This window comes from Narcine bancroftii, chromosome 10, assembly GCF_036971445.1.
Source record: "Narcine bancroftii isolate sNarBan1 chromosome 10, sNarBan1.hap1, whole genome shotgun sequence".
Taxonomy (NCBI): domain Eukaryota; kingdom Metazoa; phylum Chordata; class Chondrichthyes; order Torpediniformes; family Narcinidae; genus Narcine; species Narcine bancroftii.
The window spans coordinates 79,106,236-79,127,972 of record NC_091478.1 but is presented as its reverse complement, the minus strand read 5'-3'; the positions used below and the strand labels follow the sequence as shown (position 1 = coordinate 79,127,972).

General features: G+C 39.5%; 1 protein-coding gene across 3 annotated transcripts in view; it reads left to right on the top strand.

The window, feature by feature from the left end:
* Positions 1-21,737, top strand: part of nfatc3a (nuclear factor of activated T cells 3a) — a 166,664-nt gene that overhangs the window by 106,343 nt on the left and 38,584 nt on the right. For all 3 annotated transcript variants that reach the window (XM_069901537.1, XM_069901538.1, XM_069901540.1), the window contains exons 7-8: positions 13,525-13,580; positions 15,420-15,546. In XM_069901537.1, coding sequence (XP_069757638.1) covers positions 13,525-13,580; positions 15,420-15,546 — 183 coding nt within the window. The remainder of the gene's footprint in view (positions 1-13,524; positions 13,581-15,419; positions 15,547-21,737) is intronic.

Below are 21,737 nucleotides of genomic sequence, written 5' to 3'. Positions count from 1 at the left end.
TCTCACCTGGAGTATTGTGTTCAGTTTTGGTCTCCTTATCTGAGGAAGGGCATAATTTCCATGGAGAGAGTGCAGAAAAGGTTTAGGATGGCAGGACTTGCATATGAAGAAAGGCTAGAACGACTGGGCTTGTACTCGCTGGAGTTTAGACGATTACGAGGAGATTTAATAGAAACGTTCAAAATTCTTAAGGGATTTGACAGGCTAGATGCAGGAAGATTGTTCCCAATGTTGAGCAAGTCTAGAACCAGAGGTCACAGTTTAAGGATAAAGGGGAAGTCCTTTAGGACTGAGATGAGGAAGAATTTTTTCACTCAGAGGGTGGTGAATTTATGGAATTCTCTGCCACAGGAAGTGATTGAGGCCAATTTCATAGCTATATTTAAGAGAGAGTTAGATTTAGTACTTGTGACTAGGGGGATCAGGGGGTATGGAGAGAGAGCTGGAACAGGGTACTGAGTGGATGATCAGCCATGATCAAAATGAATGGCGGTATAGGCTTGAAGGGCCAAACGGCCTACTCCTACACTTATTTTCTATGTTACATAAGCAAGTGCGCAGAGGATGTCAAGGAGATCAAATACTACACAAACCTTAGCTAACCAGAAACCACAGTTGGAATGCAGAGGTCTTACCACTTTTCAGAGTTTAAGATGCAGCCTTCATGACAGGAAACAAGTTAGCATGAAGATCAGCCAGAACCAAACTCTCCCATGAATCCAGAAGGCAGTGTGGATATGCACAGAGGGTCTATAGTCAGCAAACCAATACCAGTAGCACGAGGCGCACGTGGCAAGTTATCAAAACAGTAACAGATCACACAAAAACCTAGTGAGTCAATGGCAAATATGCCTCCATTCTGGGCAGACAGAACATATTCTACACATGGTTCAAGTGAAGGACAGACTGACGCCAAAGGAAGTTCTGTCTCCTCCTGAAGAACAGACCCCTTGTATAGCTGCGACCAAAGGTGAGAAAATCCTATTCAGTATGAACCCACACAAGGCAGTGGGTCCAGACAAACTATCCAGTCTGGTACTGAAGGATTGTACAGACTAACTGAATGGCGGAAGTCCTTTCGGAGATCTTCAACATGTCATTTTAGCACATGAACCCCATGTGTTTCAAAACAGCCACCATTATCCTGGTTCCAAAGAGGATGACAGTAACAGCCCTCAATGACTACTGCCTAGTGGCACTGACTTTCAGCATTATGAAATGCTTTAAGCTTCAGGTGATAGAACATATCAAAATGCACCTCCCAGAGACACTGGATCCATTTCAATTCACCTACAGACAAAACCGTTCCTCTGATGATGCTATAGTCTTGTCCTTCCACACCGTCCTGATCCACCTGGAGAACGAAGCCTCATACACCAGGCTGCTGTTTATTGACTTCAGCTCTGTATTTAGTACAATCATACTTCAGAGGCTGGTGGAGAAGCTGCCTCGGTGGGACTCAACCCTCCTCTCTGTAATTGGATTCAGGACTTCCTAATGAAAAGACCACAGTCTCTCTGGTTTGGCAGCAGAACATCAAGCACCATCATGCTGAGCTCTGATGCACCTCAGGGCTGTGTGCTCGACCTGCTCTTGTTTATGCTACTGACCTGTGACTGCAATGCCAGATCCATCTCCAACAAAATCATCAAATTTGCAGAATACGGGACAGTACAGCGAAGAGGTGGAAAAATCTTGTGAAATGGTGTGAGAATAGCATCCTATCACAACATGGACAAAACAAAGGAGATGATTGTGTACTTCAGAAGGACCAGGATGACCGCCCTTCACTACACACTAATAGCTTGGTAATGGAGCACAAAGTTCTTTAATTTAAAAAAAATTAGATAGACAGCCTTTCAGCACACGAGCCCACGCCGCCCAATTACACCCATTTGGCGTACAACCCCGGTATGTTTTTGACTGGTGGGAGGAAACCGGAGCCTCGGGGAAAACTTGCGCAGACTAGGGGAGAACATACAAACTCCTTACATGCAGGACACGATTCAAACCCCGGTCCCGATCACTGGCACTGTAACAGCGTTGCACCAACTGTTACTCCAACCACGTTCCTTGGAGTCCACTGATGAAGTGATCTACCTTGGACACTTGTTAGGAAAGTGCACAGCGACTGCACTTCCTTAGAAGGCTGAGGTGGGCAAGGCCACTGGCCAACATTCTGTCAACTTTCCACAGGACCTCTATTGAGGGAGTCCTGGCCGGCTGCATTGCAGTGTGGTACAGTTGGATCGGAGTTCAATCAACAAGACCATAAAGGCAGCAAAGAGGATCACTGGGGTCTTTTCCCCCACCTTCATCCTTTCCCCCACCTTCACCCCCCACCACCATACCCTCATAGATGTGATTTACTGGGATCGTTGTTTAAAGAGGGGTCACAAAATATGTGCTGACCCCATTACACTGCAGTCTGCATCTTTCAGCTACTCCTATCAAAAAAGAGATGCGGACACATTAGTGCCAGAACCATAAGATTGAGGAACGGGTTCCTCCAATGGGAAGTGAAACTGCTGAAACAGTCCCTGTGATTCCACAATTTATTAGCCATATTTATTGTAACATGTTCTGTGTTTTTGTATCGTATGTATGTGTGTTTGCAGTATTTTGTACCATTGGACTGAAGAACAGTGTTTTGTTGGGTTGTACTGAGTGCAATTAGATGATGAATAAATTTAAACTTGAACTTTATAGGTGAAGCCAAAAAGTGATAGTGGATGTATCTCAAGGACAGGTGCTGGATTCATTGTTGTTTGTCATCTGTATCAGTGATGTGCATGATAATGTGGAAATTGTATAGCAAAGTTTTCAGATGACACAAAGATTTGAGATGCAGTGGACAGTGAGGGATCAAAGCTTCAGAGGGATCTGGAACTGCTGGGAAAGTAGGCTGTAAAATGACAGATGAAATTTAATGTTGACAAATGTGAAGTGTTGTACTTTGGAAGGTCAAACCAAGGTAGGAAATACACGATAGGGAATTGAGAAATGCAATAGAACAGAGGGATCTGGGAATACAAATACCCAATTACCTGAAAGTGGCATCACAGTTTGATAGGGTCGTAAAGAGATCTTTTGGCATATTGGCCTTAATAAATCAAAGTATTGATTTTTAGGTGTTGGGACGCTATGGGGAAGTTGTATTGGCGAGGCCAAATGTGGAGTATTGTGTGAAGATTTGGTCCCCTAACTATAGGAAGATTATCAATAAGATTGAAAGAGTGCAGAGGAGATTTACAAGAATATTGCTAGGACTCAATGAACTGAGTTACAGAGGCTGGTGGAGAAGCTGCTCTCACTGGGTAACTGGATTCAGGACTTGCAGGTTAAGTAGGTGAGGATTTTTTCCCTGGAGCACAGAAGAATGAGGGGAGATTTAATACAGGTATACAAAATTATGAGGGGTTTAGATAAACAGAAGCAGGTGTTTTCCACTGAGGTTGGGAGAGATTTAAAACTCGAGGTCATGGGTTAAGGATGAAAGGGGAAAAGTTTAAAAAGGAATACTGGGGAACTTCTTCATACAAAGAATGGTGGGAGTGTGGAGGTGCCAGGTGAATTGGTAAATGCAGACTCAATTTTGACATCAAAGAAAAATTTGGACAGGGACTTGGATGGGAGGGTATAGAGGGATATAGTCCAGGTGCATGTCAGTTGGACTAGGCAAAATAATAGTTTGACACAGACTAGAGGGGCTAAAGGACCTGTTTCTGTGCTAAAGTGTTCTATGGTACTAAATCTGATTTTCTCCATTTATGCACTTTTTAAATAAAATTAGTCCTTTCTTTGTTGTCCTTCACTCTTACTGAATAAGTGTTTCACACAACAAAAAATAAATGGAAGAAACCTGATCAGATTTAATCCACACAATATGGCTGTGCTCTTTCAATTTATCTAGATGGCTATTTTCAGTGAGATTCATTCAATGACATTAATTGTTAGTATATGTTTGTGATCTGCTAGCTGTCTCTTTCCTGTATGGGATTCAAAAAAAAGTGGCTATGGAACTCTGGTTCTATGGCTTGTTTAAAGTATTTGACCTATAAGAAATAGGAGCAGGAGTCGGCCATCCCGGCCTTGGAGTCAGCTCCGCCATTCAATGCGAACATGGCTGATCTGATGATTTGACGGATCTCCACTTACCTACCTTTTCCCATAACTCTTAATTCCCTTACAAGTCCATCCAACCTTGTCTTAAATATATTTACTGAGGTTACCTCCACTGTTTCAATGGGGAGCAAATTCCACAGATTCACCATCCTCTGGGAAAAGCAGTTCCTCCTTATCTCTGTCTTAAATTTACTACCCTGAATGTTGAGGCAATGTCCCCTAGTTCTGATCTCCCCTACCAAAGTAAACAACTTACCTACCTCTATCTTATGTATGTCTTTTATAATTTTATGTTTTTATGAGATTCCCCTCTCATTCTAATGAGGACCTGCAAGTCCTCATTAACCAATGTTGTTTTCCCCCTTCTCATCTTCCAAGGGACATACTTTCACTTTATCCACTCTTTTGCACTTTATATCATTTTAAAAACTTTTACTGTCTTTTTAAAATATTTTATGCTAATCTTTTTTCATAATCTACCTTCCATCTCTTTATTGTTCACTGTGTGGTTCTTTGTTGCTTCTCAGAGTTTTCCCAAACTTCTAATTCCCACTGCTCTTGGCGACTTTTATGCACAAGTTTTTAGTTTGATGCCTTCCTTGATTTCCTTAGTTATGCAAGGCTGGCTGCCCCCACCATTACTGTCCACACTTATAACTGGAATATACTTTCATTGAGCACTGTGGAAACATCTTTGAAAGTCCTCCATTGTTCTCAACCGTTCCTCCATATAAGCTGCATTCTCAGTCTACCCTAGCAAGCTCCTCCCTCATCCCCTTGTAATTTCCTTTGTTTAGGCATAACACATTTGTTTTAGACCAAACTATCCTCCATTTGTATGATAAAATGTTCTCCATATTAATTACACGTGTTTGTGTATTTTGACAGTATGTTTCTATCAAAATAAAAGAGCTGATATATGAAGGGAAAAACACAATTGCAGTGTTTACCTTGATTTGGAAGCTTCAGGCCTGATTCAATATACATTCGTCAGTTATCAAACCAAATTTAAATTCGGAATATTTTTGTGTTGTGTACAGCAGTTTGATGCTGCTGCTTTTCTGGGTAGGACAATTTTAGTCAAAAACAAATAAATTGTTTTAAATCATAAACCAATCTAACTTTTTAAAGCACAGTACAGTAAAACCCCCGTTATCCAGCACCTGTGGGGATTGGGAGATGCCAGCTAAGTGTATTTTCCAGTTGCGTAACTAATACACTAACATTAAGAATAAACAGTTTCAAAAATAAAGGATGGTGCAAAATGTAAAGTTGGAAAAAATCAGTATTGTAGTCCTTAATTATGTAAAGTTCACTTTAATCAGGCAATTCCCTTACTTACAAATTTTAAATCCAGCAATGTAATGGCCCTAACCCTATGCTAACCGTGCCTCTATCATAATTCCTCTCCAGCTAAGTTTACAAATGAAGCTTTACTAATATACTTGATATATACAAATAAAGATAAAAACTCTCACTAAGCATGGAGTGAGCCTCTTAGTATGCAGACAACCAACTATGACTGGCATCAACCAGCTCCTCATCCTGGGCTACATCGTTTTTTTCCCCCCCAAACACAACTTTATAGCTGCTATGAGCAAAGCTCAACCAAGGCACTCCGCTGTCTGAATCTTCATCAAAGGTTTATGCGTTACTTCCAAGAACTTTTACATTTACTAAACATCTATTTAAATTTTAATTTATTCTTATTTATATTTATTTATTTCTACAATTTCTTTTTTTGCCCGTTGCTTGAGATTGCCGGTTGCTTGAATCCCAGATAACAGGGATTTTACTGATGTTACATGAAAATGCCTCAAGAAATGTTATAGTTAACTGCATCCATCATGTGACAATTTTTTCTGATGCATTAATTTACATTTGGATTTGTTGCACCATACCTCAGTGTTATACCACAAATTCAGAACATTATTTTACCATAATACAGGTTAGGAAATATTTTAATATACGGACTTGTCTATTTAATTATTTAAATTTTCATTGTGCATGATAAAACATCGAATTGTTCAGATTTCTTCACATTTTGCAGTGTATTTTTCACCACTCATTCAGTAAATACAATAGGAAGCAGCAGAATAAATGATGCACACTTTATTAGCATTAGTTACTTAATGTTCAAAATAACCATCAATATCCTGGCCCCTTTCTGAGTGAGATGTTTGCTTTGAAAATGTGAAGCTTTCATGAGATTTTGGATGTTCCTGTAAGGGTTAGATCTCAATTTAGAGAGCTACAGTTTTCCCTTGGGCTGATGAAACTGCACTTGCTAATATGAAATAATTTGAAAATGTTAAATTGAGAAATAATGGGTAAGAGGCAAAGACTTGTAAATAGTTTAGTTTAGACTGAGGAGAATTGATGTTTGCAAATAGTATTGGCAAAGTGTTAATGAAACATCCAACATCTGACCTTGAATTAAAAAAAACCAATCAGTTGTATCCTGTTGATGAATATCTATTGAGATGTAGATAAGGGAAGAAATTAATATAATGCTTATTGCAACCCAGAGCTGATTGCAAAGTCTTGGGGTTCTATAGCAAGGAGGCAGGTCCTTCAGCCCATGACCTAGCAAGTCCCATTTGCCTCCATTCAGCTGATATCCATGTAGCTGTATAAATGAGTTGCAAAGGGTGGCGTGGTTAGCGCAATGCTGTTACAGCGCCAGTGATAAGGATCGTGGTTCGAATCCTGCATTGTCTAAAGAGTTTGTATGTTCGCCCCGTGTTTGCGTGGGTTTCATCCGGGTGCTCTGGGTTCCTCCCACCGTTCAAAACGTACTGAGGGTTGTAGGTCAATTGGATGTAATTGGGTGGCTCAGACCTGGGAACCAAAAGTGCCTGTTACTGTGCTGTATGTCTTGATTTAAATTTAAAATTTGAATGCTAAAATTGTTCCTGGGTCTACTGTTTCCTCTGGCAGGTTGATCCACATACCCATCACCCTCTACATGATGAAGGTTTCCCATCAGGTCCCAATTAAATCTTTCCCTTCTCACCTTCTATGCCCTCTACTTTTATATTTTGTTACCTTGCAGGAAAAAGACTGACTGTATCCTTTATAAACTTCTAAATCACCCTTTAGCCTACTGTTCCATTTTTAAAGCCTACCACTCCCAATAGCATTCTCAATTTTGAAAATTAGTAAAGCAAAATTAACTATCACTAGTTATTTACTGGCTTTATTACAATGGGGATTATGAAAGCTTGATTATTACAAAGGCTCAGCTGGCTTTCTTATAGACTCTACTTGTCATGCCTAAGAATTATTCCAGTCATTCATATTTCATAGACTTGGGTTGGGATGTCTTCACCTTCTCCCTTCCCTTCTTTGGTTCCATGTGCCTTTATGTTTCTTCCTCTTATCACTTACCTGTCTCTGACTCTTTGCACCACCATTCCCCTCCTCCACCTGGCTTCATCTGTCCATCGTGCTTCACCCTCCCTCGTTCTACATGTTACTTGTCCCCTTCGCACCCGTTTCCTTGTTATTACAATTCTTCTCTATTCTCAGTCCTAATGGATGGTCCAGAACTGAGATGTTGGCAGTTCCTTTCCCACATAGGTGCAGTTACCCTGCTGAGTTCCTGAAGCAGTTTGTTTTATATTCCTTAAAGAGAACATCTGTACTGTTCCAGATGTGATCTCACCAGTGAGCCATATTACTGGATATATTTTTCTTCCTTTTGCATTTAATTCCCAAGCAGCAAGCAACAATATTCCTGTAGCTTTCCTAATTGTGTGTTATGCTTGTTTACTGTGAAACTGTATACTGTCTCACAGTACCATAAATAGGATGGTTATTTTAAGAGGAAAAGTTGGAAAGGCAAGTCCTGTATCTGCTAGAATTTCAAAGTGAGAGGCACTTGATTGAAGTTTGTGATATCTTGAAGGATGGATGTGGAGTGGCAGTTTCCTGTTCAGGAAAGATGTAGCTCTATCAGTCACTCTTTCAGGACAGAGATGAGGCAATTTTTTTTTCTCTTACAAGGCTGTGAATCTTTGTGGAATTGTTTCTCAAGGGTAGTGAAAGCAGAAAATTTGAGTATTTTAAAGCTAGAGTTAGGAGGCAGTTCTTAATAACAAGCAGCAGTGCTTACAGTTACAAAGATGGTTGAAGAGGGCAAGACTACTGGCCCCATCTTGACATTTTACAGGAGCACACTGGCAAGTGCATGGTATGAGGTCTGCAAAGCATCAAGTCAAGACAGCACTGTTAATGTAGCAGTTAACAAAATGCTATCACCGTGTCAGTGATGCGAATTTGAATCCAGCACTGTCTGTAAGGAGTTTGTACGTTCTCCTCGTGCCTGCATGGGTTTTCCTTGGGTACACCAATTTCCACCTACCTTCCAATGTGTACGGAGTGGTATGTTAATTTGAATGCAATTGGGCGAAAAGGTTTTAAATGGCTGTACTCAGGTTCTACCATGCTGTAAAATAAAAAAAAAATATAGAAGATAATCAAAACAGCCGAGAACATCACTGGAGTCTCCCTTTCCTCTCTTGATGGCATTTACCGTGACTGGGTATATGTCTCTGAGGTCAACATCTTTCAAGTGGGTGAACCCACACAAGGAGTTGGGCTCTGATGGTGTACCTGGGAGGGTATTGAAAATCTGTGCCAACCAACTAGCTGGAGTGTTCATAGACATTTTCAATCTCATTGTTGCAGTTGAAGGTTCCCACCTGCTTCAAAAGGGCATCAATCATCCAGGAGCCCAAGAAGTGACCTGCCTCAATGACAATCATCCATCTACTGTGATTAAATGCATTGAGAGATTTCTCATGGCCAAAATGAACTCGCACCTAAGTAATTATCTGGGCCCACTGCAGTTCATCCACTGCCACAATCACTCCACAGCAGATACAATCTCATTGGCTCTAAACTCACCCTTGGTTCACCAAGACAACAACATATAACCATATGCAGCACAGAACATGCGCCCTACTAGTCCATGCCGGAACAATTCCCCACCCTCCTAGTCCCACTGACCAGCACCTGGTCCATACCCCTCCAATCCTCTCCCCTCCATGTAATTATCCAGTCTTTCCTTAAATGTAAATAACGTCCTTGCTTCAACCACCTCTGCCGGAAGCTTACTCCACATCCCAACCACCCTTTGTGTGAAGAAATTTCCCCTCATGTTCCCCTTATAATTTTCCCCCTGCAATCTCAAACCATGGCCTGTGGTTTGAATATCCCCCACTCTTAATTGAAAAAGCCTATCCACGTTGACTCTCTCTGTCCCTTTTAAAATCTTGAACACCTCCATCAAATCCTCCCTCAATCTTCTACGCTCCAGAGAAAAAAGCCCCAGGCTGCTCAACCTTTCTCTGTAACTCAAACCCTGACATCCTGTCAACATTCTCGTGAACCTTCTCTGCACTCTCTCAATTTTGTTTATATCCTTCCTATAATTCGGTGACCAAAACTGCACACAGTATTCCAAACTTGGCCTCACCAATGCTTTGTACAATTTCATCATAACATCCCAACTCTTGAATTCAATACTCCGATTTATGAAGGCCAACATTCCAAATACCTTCTTCACCACTCTATCTACCTGAGTATCAACTTTGAGGGTACTATTTACCATAACTCCTAAATCCCTTTGTTGCTCTGCACTCCTCAGTTGTCTACCATTCAATGTATATGACGTATTTAGATTTGCCTTTCCAAAATGCAACACTTCACACTTATCCGTATTAAATTCCATCAGCCATTTCTCAGCCCACTCCTCTAGCTTTCCTATATCACTTTTTAAGCTACGGTAATCTTCCTCACTGTCCACAATACCACCAATCTTTGTATCATCTGCAAACTTACTTATCCAATTTACCACCCCTTCTTCTAGATCGTTAATATATATAACAAATAATAGTGGACCCAGGACCGATCCCTGAGGAACTCCAGTAGTCACCGGCCTCCAATTTGACAAACAATTTTCTACCAGTACTCTCTGACACCTCCCATCCAACCATTGCTGAATCCATTTCACTACCTCCTTATTTATACCTAATGCCTCCACCTTTTTTCCTAACCTCCTGTGGGGAACTTTGTCAAAAGCTTTACTAAAGTCTAAATAGACAACATCCACAGCCTTTCCTTCATCAATCTTTTTTGTAACCCCCTCAAAAAACTCTATAAGGTTTGTTAAGCATGATCTACCGCTGACAAAACCATGCTGATTACTACCTATCAATCCCTGTTTTTCCTGATGTACATCAGGCTGCTTTTCAACAATTGCAGGTCATCTTTCAACACCAACATCCCCTTGTTACTGGTTAGCAAGCTCCAAAACCTGGGCCTCTTCAACTGGATCCTTTACTTCCTCATTGGAAGACCACAGCTAATGCTAATTAGCTCCTGTTGCTTTTTTTTTATATTTTCTTTCTTTTTATCTCCCTCTCTTCCCTGCCATCTGTCCCCATTTCTTTCAATTCTGGAGAGGGTGTGCTAGGAAAAGAGGGATTCTCCTTTTTATGTTTTGTTCGGACTCTATGAATGTTTTTCTATGATTTTATATAATTGAGTCCTATATAACAAATAAAATATTAAAAAAAATAAGGATAAGAATTGTTGAGGACCCTTTCCATCCAGCACAGAATATCTTTGATTCATTTCATCAAGAAGGAGGTCTAGCAGCATCAAAATCAGGGCTGCCAAGCTGGGAATAGCTTATTCCCACAGACTGTAAGATTGAGGAACAGTACCTCGAGTAAGTCATCCCTTCCTCCCCACAAGCCTGTGCCGTCCAAATACACCAATTAGCCTACAAAGGAGGAAACCAGAGCACCTGGAGGAAAGCTGCATAGGCTATGGGGAGAACGTACAAACCCCTTACAGACAGTATATATTTATTTTAAATTATACATTTATTTATATATGATTATTATGTATTTGCACATGATCCGGAGAAAGGCTGTTTCATCTAGTTGTATATTATTTGCAGAGTTGAGGTTATATTTAGATCAGCCATGATCATATTGAATAGCATATAAGACTAAAGGAGTTGAGTAGACTACTCATTACTGATTTGGATGTTCATCTAGATTGACTGTTTTGATAAGATTTTTGAAGTTTGACTTAAGAGATAATGCAGCAAAGTTCTCACTGGTTCAGGTAGTATCTGAGTAGGAAGAAAGAGTTTCAGGTACTGACCCTTCATTTGAAATTCTGATTGCTTTATTTAAAGTTATTTCTCCTCAAATTTCAAATATCTGATTGTTTTATTTTTAAATTTAACTTTAGTTTTCCACATTTTACTTTTTAAAAATACAAACACTTTGATGAGTAAATTTTGATATCATTTCTCAACAGTTGTTGTCTCCATTGTTTGCTTGGAATAATCAAGAAAGAAAATTTTCGAGTTAGGTCTTTCAACTTGTCATTTAATGGCAACTGATATGCCACCTATTTAATCCAGTTTTTCCATTTGCAATTAATGCTTACTCCAATTGAGAGCAATACATAATATTTGTCAAAATAATATTGAAAATGTGTTAAAGCTTCAATATCATTGAAATTAATTTCCCCTTTTCAGAGTAGGACTTAACACACACACATCTTAAATTTACAGTGAAGTGAGTTTCGAGATAAGTAGGAAATGTTATGTTATTAATAGTTGAATAAAAAACTGTTATTTTAAATTTACCCTTGTCTGGTGAATTTTCCATTGCTCTTCCTGTCTTAGTGCTAACAAAGTCCCTTTAGTCCCAAAAATAATTGAAAGGGTTGTTAGTTCATAACATGTTTTTTAGACTGTTTATTCTTAATGAGCCTGTATTAGTTAGGCATTGTAAGAGTGAGTCTCAAACAAAATACACTATCAATCCCCATAGGTGCCAGATGTCAGGGTTTTTTTTATTGTACTTTGTATGGTAATTAGGTTCAATAATCATTTGGTGACATTGTTAGAAGGTTTTGGGTTCAGTTCCTCATCAATACTCAAACTATGAGCTTCTCCTTTGAACAAGTTATTAAACTGAGGCTTTTGCTCCTTAGGTGGCCATAAAAGATCCCAAGGCATTTTTTTTTAAACAACAGTGAAGTTCTTCCCTTTGTCCTCACTGATTTCAAAACTTTTGACCATTGCATAATGGGGCTTGTCATCAGGATTAATCAGGAAGGATTGGAGCAGGAGATAGTAATAATTACATTAAATGAGAAGTGCCATTCTTAGAATGAAACATGAAGCAAAAAGACTTTGCCTGTCCAAGTGTTGTACTTCTACTAAAAGTGACTATGTACCAAATAGTTATATAAATGTTAGCTAATGTGGAAGCATTTACATGTGCATACAAATTCTTGTGTTGTGCAGGCACACACTCGTGTCTACATGCTTCTCATGCTCGTACTTGCTTTCCATTCACTTCGCACAAACAAGTTGAAGTAGCTGTTCATTGCCATACGCATTATCCATCTAGCCAAGTGGTTCGTGCTTTTTCTTTCCATTCACATACCACCTTAAGTAATCCCTATGCCATAGGTGCTCTGTGATTAGTAAGGGATTGCTTAAGGTGGTACGTGGGTGGAAAGAAAAAGTTTGAAAACCACTGTTTTAATCATACCTAAATGACTCATTATGTGCATGGTTTCATAATTCCAAAGGAAATGGGCCAATGACAATTTTTCTTAAGTAAAATATTTCAGTAACAATTGGGTTTAGAGCAGTGATTCTCAACCTTCCCTTTGCACTCAGATACCACCTTAAGCAACCCTTGCCTATCACAGAGCACCTATGGCATAGGGAATACTTAAAGTGGTATGTGAGTGGAAAGAAAAAGGTTGAGAACCTCTGATCCAGCCCCTCCAAAGCTTGTCAACTATTCAGTTAGATCTGTGAGTGACTCAGTGTCTCGAGTCTACATTGTTAACTTGATTTGTTTGATCTCCAATCCAAAAGCATCCACCTCCAGTCTTGACCGGCCAGCTCTGGTCCTTCGAGAATTTTTATGAAGAGATTTATTGTCTCATTTATTTGGTCAAATTATTATCCTGATACCAGGACCCCTGGTTTGAGAAGCCATAGCAGGTGGAAACAGTCTCTTGGCATCTACCTTGTTAGTCCTTTGAGAATCTACCTTATTAGTCCTTTGAGAATTTTCCTTTCATTGCACCTCAACCCACTGCCCACATACACATTTCTGCCCACAATTTTTTAACTCTTCCCATGGAGATGCAATGTTATCAGGTTATACAGATGCACCTGTACTTTCTCATTTTGCTCATATGCCTCCCTTGTGAGTCTCTTTTATCTCACACAAGGACATGGAACCATGTTAATAGATACTAAGTATTCCAAGTCTTTCTCAATTTCATGGATGCAGTGTGATTTTGTTGTAGGGCAATATCAGATTGTTCTAATATGTTCTACAGATGGACGTCCTCAGTGGGAGGTAGAAGGCAAAATTCTCAGGGAGAAGTTTCAAGGGGTAAGATGCTTAATTTTCTATTTAAATAATTTTTTTATGTATACAGTCTCTTGTAGGCTTGAGAGATTATTTTACTAGAGTTCAAATGCTAAAATATTGCAGTTATTTTTCAGTTTTAACGAGATTGCCAACTGTATGAAATTGACTGAAGTGGGAGAAGACAGAGTGGTCGTGGATTATTGCTTCTCGGAGACCTGTGATTAGTGGTGTGCCTCAGCGATTGGTGCTGGGACCATTGTTGTTTGTGTCTATATCCATGATCTGGGTGATAATGTGGTAAATTGGATCAGCAAACTTGGAGATGACACAAAGATTGGAGGTGTTGTGGACCATGAGAAAGATTTTCAAAGGTTTCAACTGGAAAACTGGGTCAGACAATGGCAGATGGAATTTAAGGCAGACAAGTGTGATTTTGAAAGGATAAACCAAGGTAGGACATACACAGTAAATGATAGGGAACTGAGGAGCTCAGAAGAGCTAGGGATCTGGAATACAGATACATAAATCCCTGAAAGTAGCATCACAGCTAGACAGGGTTGTAAAGGAAGCTTTTGGAATCTTGTCCTTTATAAATTAAAGTATTGAGTAAAGGAGTTGGGATGGTATGGTGAGGTTGTATAAGACATTGATGAGACCAAATTTGGAGTATTGTGTGCAGTTCTGGTTGCCTAACTACAGGAAGATTGAAAGTGTGCAGAGAAGATTTACTAGGGTGTTGTCGTGTCTTCAAGAGTTCAGTTACAGGGAAAGATTAACCAGGTTAGGACTTTATTCCTTGGAGTGCAGAAAAATGAGGGAGATTTGATAAAGGTTTACAAAATTATGAGGGGTGAGGACAGAGTAAATGCAAGTAGGCTCATTCCACTTAGATTAGGAGAGATAAATATGAGAGGACGTGGCTTGAGGGTGAAAGGGGAAAGGTTTAGGGGGAACTTCTTCACTCAGAGAGTGGTGGGAGTGTGGAACAAGCTGCTAACTGACATGGTAAATGCAGGCTCAATCTTAAATTTTAAGAATAAATTGAATAGATACATGGATGGGAAAGGTCTGGAGGGTTATGGTCAATGGGCTAGTGGAATAATATTTTGGCACAGACAAGAAGGGACAAATGCCCTTTTTTCAGTGCTGTGGTGATCAATGATTCTATGAAGTTAAGCCAATCTTGGTCTATTTGCTACTTACCATATATACTCGTGTAATTGATAATACCGCATAATAATCGATTTCCCCTCTTTTTTTGGCTTAAAAATCTGGTGTTTTTTGTATGACCCGTGTAAAAGTCAATTGCCTTACCTTTGGCCTCAGCAGCCCATCCTAGCTCCTGGTGCTCCAACCGCAGATCCTTGCCCCACTGCCCACCGATCTAAACTCCTGGCCGTGGATCCTTGCCTCCAATGCCTGCCTATCGGAACTCCTGGCTGTGGATCCTCGCCCTGGCGCCTGCCCAGCTGAACTCTCGACCGCAGATCCTTTTGGTGCCCGCCCAGCTGAACTCTCCCCAAGTCCTCGCCAAGGGGAAAATGTACAACTCCTTGCAGACTGTGCCGATACTTGGGAATCTGGCTAGAAAATTGAGTTGTTGAAAAGGCTAATTTTTGCATACCATTTCAAATGTTAATTTGACGATTTTGTACTTGTTACTTTTAAAACCACAAGTTGTTATGTTCTTCCCCTGCCCACCTAAGCTCATTTCACAAACTGTCATTGCAGTTTTTATTTGATTTTTTTTTATATTGACCACCATATTTCAAAAGATGAACAAATTTTTACTGTCTTATTTTAAGTATTAGTGAATTGTTGTTGGACTTGTTCTTAAAAGTTATTTTGTTTTTTTTTCAGGTTTATCTTGTTGTTGAAGTTCCGCCTTACCATAATAAAAATGTTACTTCTGCTGTTCATGTACAATTTTATGTTTGCAATGGCAAAAGAAAAAGAAGTCAGTCCCAGCGCTTCACTTACTTGCCAGGTAAATTAGTTCTGAAACTTGAAATATTTATTTATTCACTGCTGACTTCTAACCTGTTTTTCTAATAAAATGATTTATGGTTTTAGTAATATTTCATAAAGACAACAATTGTGTTGTGTTTGGTCAAGTTTCTCAAATTAAACTGAATATAGGCAACATTCTGGAGAAATCAGGCGATTGAATTGATTTGGAAAAACTAAAGACCATGGAGGTAAGAGGAAACTCGATCATGGTTAATAATTATAATTGGAGTGACACAATGATGCACTACCTTACAGAGCCAGAGATCTTTACACGACCTTTGGTTGCTCTGTAATGAGTTTGTGCATTCTCCTTCTGACCACGTGGACTTCCTCAGGTGCTCTGGAATCTTCTCAAATCAGAAAGACGTGTGGGTTGGGAGGTTAGTTGTCCACTGTAAATTGTCCCGAATGTCTAAGTGAGTGGTGGAATATAGTGAAAATTGATGAGAATATTAGGACATTAAAATAGGTTTAGCCTAAGTTTAGTGGAAAATCGGGAGGTTGATGGTCAAGTGAACCTCAGGGCCTGTTTCCATGCCATGTTTTTCAATCACTGCATGACTTTGTGATGCAATCTAACCGTACTAACCAATCTAAATATGAATCTACACCATTCAGTCATATGTTCACATTGAGAGTATCTATTATTTAAATAACTGCATTGATAAAATAGATGGATTCAAAAAGATCAAATATGTCATACTCAGTCATCCATAAGATTAGACCATCATTCAATGGCAGATATAGTCCACAATTTTGACTGAGATTCAGTCTAAGGTTACTGCCAAAACTGGTGATCCAACACATCCCATCATGTATCTCTGTTGTGCCTGCCTTTTCTAGCTATCACACCTGCACCTAGCTATCACACCTGCACCTATGAACTGAATTCCTTCCCTGCTCCCCTCACTTTACACCTACAACTGTATGGCTTGATACGACAATAACACAATCTACAAATTTGCTGACGATACCACAGTTGTGGTTGTATAAAGAAAGGCGATGAGTCACATAGAGGAGGGAGATTGAAAACTTGGCTAAATGGTGCACCAACAACCACCTTGCACAATGTCAAAAAAGCCAAGTAGCTGATTATTGACTTTCGGACTTCTGGAAGGGAAAACCAGAGGTATATGATCCAGTGATCATTGGGGGAATCAGAGTGAGCAAATTTAAATGCTTGCGAGTTACTACCTCGGAGGATGTTTCCTGGACCCAACACACAACAATGGCATTGTGAAGAAAGCATGTCAGTGCCTCTACTTCCTCAGGTGTTTGCTGAGGCTTGGTATGACACCAGAAACCCTGGCCAATTTCTAGAGAGGTGTGGTGGAAAGTGTATTGACCAGCTGCATCACGGTCTGCTATGGGGGATACCAATATCCCTGAGCATAAAGGCCTCCAAATGGTAGTGGACACTGTCCAGGACATCGCAGGCAAAACCCTCCCCATGAGAACATCAACTGAGAGCGCTGCCATTGGAGAGCAACAGCAATCATCAAGAATCCACACCACCCAGCACAGGCTATGTTCTCACTAATGCCATCAGGAAAAAGGTCTAGGTGCCACAAGAACCGCCAGGTTCAGGAACAGCTGTTACCCCTCCACCATCAGACTTCTCAACAATAAACTCAATTAGGAACTTTATTGATTATTTTCCCATCTGTATTGCACAGTCAGTTTGTTTACATTTGTTATCTGTTTACAGTTCTTTATTTGTTTACATGTGTATGTCATGGACAGTTTTTTGCACTACCAATATGTAGTCATTCTGCCTCGCCCGCAGGAAAAAGAATCTCAGGGTTGTATGTCATGTCATTTTCGTACTCTGACAATAAATCTGAAATGACTCAAATTGGGGTGTGGCAGAGAAGTGGGTAGGATAATGTTTGTGGTCCAACAGGATGATGTTGTGGGATAGGAAAGTCTATAGTTGTTTGTAATGACTGTAGTCTAATACAGCCAAAGATGTTTGGGGTGGCAGCTTCTGTTTGTCCAAATGTATTGTCAGAGAACATTCATTACATCACATTCTTCTTTTTCTTGCAGGCCAGGTAGAATTTCTAATTACTGATAACTGTAAACTACTCAAGAAGAAATGTATACAAAAGGAAGAATTTCAAACAAGCTAAATATTCAATACAGAAAAATTAATACTCAGTAAAAATAATAAGTATGAGTCTGTAAATGAATGTTTTGTTCAGGAGTCTGATGGTGGAGTGGTAGCAACATCTGAACCTGGACATACTAGGCACCTGTACCTCTTTCCTGTTAGCAGCAGTGAGAACAGACCATGTTCTGGGTGGTGTGGATCTTTGATGATTGCTGCAGGGCCTTCTGCTCACACGTATTGGTGCCCCTGCAGCAGGCCATGATGCAGCCGGTCAGCACACTTTCCACTGCACATCTGTAAAAGTTTGCCAAGATTTCCGATGACCTACCAAACATCTGTAAAAGTTTGCCAAGATTTCCGATGACCTACCAAACCTCTGTAAATTCCTGAAGTGCTTTCTTCACAATAGTGCAAGTATGATAGATCCAGGAAAAGTCCTCCAAGAAGGTGACCCCACAGCAATTTAAATTTGGTCATTTTGTAATCAATCGGATAAGTTGTGTATGATCAAACAGTTTATGAAAAGAGGAGTGGCCTGTTATTCATTGATGTGGTAAAGAGAATGCATGCTATGAAATCAAAGGTAGGTTGCCACATGCAGTCAGGTGAAGGATGGTTTATAGAATTCATTATTATTTTTAACTCCATTTGAGCTCTTAACCTGAACACATTTAACAGATTAAAAAATTAGCATATTTGTGATAACATTAATTACACATTAATAATAACTGATTGACAACTTTTTGGTTGTTTTTAATAAAATGGTCTAAAAATTGGAAAACAAACATAAAAGCTGAAGATAAAGGATTCCCATTCCTGAAACTCAGACTTGTAGAGTAACTAATTATCATATGGAATTTTGACCTTTATTCCCAGAGTAGGAGGGTGGGTGGAGTGTTGTGGAGTATACGAGTTAAGAATTCTTATTGCTTTTATTGCATATTGTGAGACCAAACCAAGAAAACTACACAAGGTTTTGGGCTCCTTATTTCAGGAAAAGGTTCACCAAATTGATTCATAGAAATGACAAAGAATGGGCATTTGCTATTTGGTGTTTAGAATCTTGGTGTTTAGAATCAAAGGTAATATGATTGGAGCACACAGCATTCTTTTGACAGGTTTGGTGCTGTGAATAGATGCGGTGAGAAAATCTAGAATTAGGTATTGGAGTTCATTATTTACAGTAAATTCTCATTATCAGGGAAGAGACTGCAAATGACAAATTATATTTCAGTCATTTTGTTATAAGCTATAGCATTTACTGCTGTAATTCGGCTTTTTCCATTTTGTGAAACCCTAGCAATGAAAAAGAGTATTTTTCAGGAAATCTGCAGGACCAATGTTCTCTATCCACTTACCTCTACACTAAAGGTTTACAATAAGTCGCTGGAAAAATGTAAATAATTTCCCATATCTTGAGAGCCATCTCTTATGGAAGGCAAATATTGCTGAAGAATTTTAATTTGATAGTGTATTCTTTCATCAGTTGAGGAAAAGAATATTTGAAGATCAAAACCTCTGACCTTGCTCAAAACTCTGCATCTTTTAGACCATAGCAATTCCCGCCTTACTCTCAATATAATTCTGTGACCTGAACTACTTGCAGCAGGCACCTCTATGCCACCATCACTGTTTCATCAAATCCTTCAAATTCTAGAAGGATAAGCAACTAACTGCTGCATTCTTTCTCGGGTTACTCTCAGGTGGTTATTTTGGGCAGGTAAGATTACTCGATTGCCTGAAATAACTCTATTCCAAAGTTTGATGTGAGGAGATGACCCGATGGTCAGAAAACAAAATGATGCTTTGAGGTGCATCAACCCCGACAAGACCTGGGAACTATTGGACCAAGCACCATTCAGGGTGATATTAAGTACGCGCTCATCCATTAGGAACACTCGGAAGCAGTGTCTAAATGGTGGAAGCTACGCTCCTTCCTGGAAGGGCAGGTACCTTCTGCCTCATCTATGGAAGGATCTGTAATTCTCTGAACCCACAAAACCAGAGTGGAAGCAAATCATTCTTGATCCTGGTACCATCTGATAAGAAGGAAACCGTATAAATGAGGGTTAATGGTTTGAGATTAAAATCAAATATTCTAACCAAATAATTAAAGATATATCTGCAACTTCAACCAATAACATTAGATCGAGTTGCTTCTGCTGATACTAGCTAACTGCACATACTGAAGATACGAGGTCCTTTCTGATCTGTACCCCTATACTCAAGTCCTCAGGAGAACAGTTTTGTATGTCATATTGTCCAATGAATAATTTAAAAATCTTTTCTCCCCAGAACCCTATGGTAGTGACATTTCCTTGCTATAAATAGCAGATTAAAATTTGTCAGATTATCAGTAGTGACAGACTGTCTGTAATGGGTTTGTACATTCTCCTTCTCTCTGCATGGGTTTCCTCCCGCCTTTCAACATGTATGGGTATTGTAGGTTAATTGAGATATTTGGTGGTACAGGCTCGTGGGCCAGAAGGGCCTGTTATGTATGTCCATATTTAAATTTTATAAATTTAAGTAAAGAGATCCAAGCATGCATTGGATTAAAAAAGTAGTTTGATTTTGCACATGGGTTGAACTTGCTCTTTTGAACAAACATCAAAGCTATCTGATATTCATCTCCATTATACCTTTGAATCCTTCTCAGTGGGTGAAAACACTTCTAAATATTAAGAAAACTAATATTGGACTCTCTGTAGTTAACTGATTTTAAACAGTTAAAATATTCAAGAATGTGATGGCCAAAGTTGCAATTGAATGAAACAAAATATAGGCAAGGAGTGTTGCTCTCGGAAGTGGAGATACGAGGGCATAAAAACAAATTGCTTCTCTAGCACCACTCAGAAAAGTCATAGTGTTGTACAGCCCAGAAACAGGCCCATCAGCCTGCTCATCTTTGTTAACCAAGGTGCCTCCCTGTTAGTCCCATTTGCCTGTGTTTGGTCCTTATTTCCCTCAATTGTTCCTATCCATGTATCTTTAAAAAAAAAATGTTTTTTCAACATTATTGTGCCCATCTCAAGCTTTTCCTCTTGCAGCTCATTCCCTATACCCACAACTTCTGTGGAAAAAAGTTTCCCGTCTAAAGGTCTACTTTAAATCGTTCCCTTACTTCGAACCTCTAATTTTAAACTCTCCCTACATTGGGGAAAAGACCATGGTCATCCACTTTAACTATGACCTTCATTATTTTATCAAGTTTTATACCATCACCCTTCAGCCTCCTTTACTCCAGAGAAAACTGTCAAAATCTCCAGTCCTAGAAACATCCGTGTGAATCTTATCTGCACCTTCTTTAGCTTAATCACATATATAGAATAGCAGCCAGAATTTCTCACAATACTCCAGGTGCAGTCTTACCAACTTCTTGTTCCATTTCCTGACCACCCATTTATCATCTTCATCACCTTGTCTGTCTGTGTTGCTACTTTCAGGGAACTATGTACTTACACCATTTATTCTGCAATGTTCTTCAGGGCCTTGCCATTTCTGGCCTGGTTTAACTTCTCAAAATGTATCTATTTGCTCTCGTCTGAGTTAATTTCACCTGGCATTCCTTATCCAGTTAATCCAGACCATGTTATATAATTTTCTTCACTGTCTACTACACCATAAATTTTGGTTCCATTTGCAATCTTACTAATCATCCAAATTAATATATATATTTGATCAACGTAGTATGCAGCACCAATCCCTGTGCTACACCACTGGCCATAGAGCTCCAATCTGAAAAGTAACCCACTCTTAACTCAATTCAAACTAAATTTTGTATCAGTTTGACTTAACTTACCCTCAAATCCCATGTGACCCAACCTTCCAGACCAGTTTATCATCTGGGACCTTATCAAAGGCTTGCTTCCACCCAGCTCTTGACACTCTTCTTGGTCAACTTTAAAAACCTCAATCAAATTAGTGAGACATGATTTCTCATGCAAAGAGCTATGCTGACTATCTCAAAACAGTTTTTGCACTTCCAATTGCAGATAGATTCTGAGTTTCAGAATCCCTTCCAGTAACTTTCCCACACAGGTGCTAAACTCACC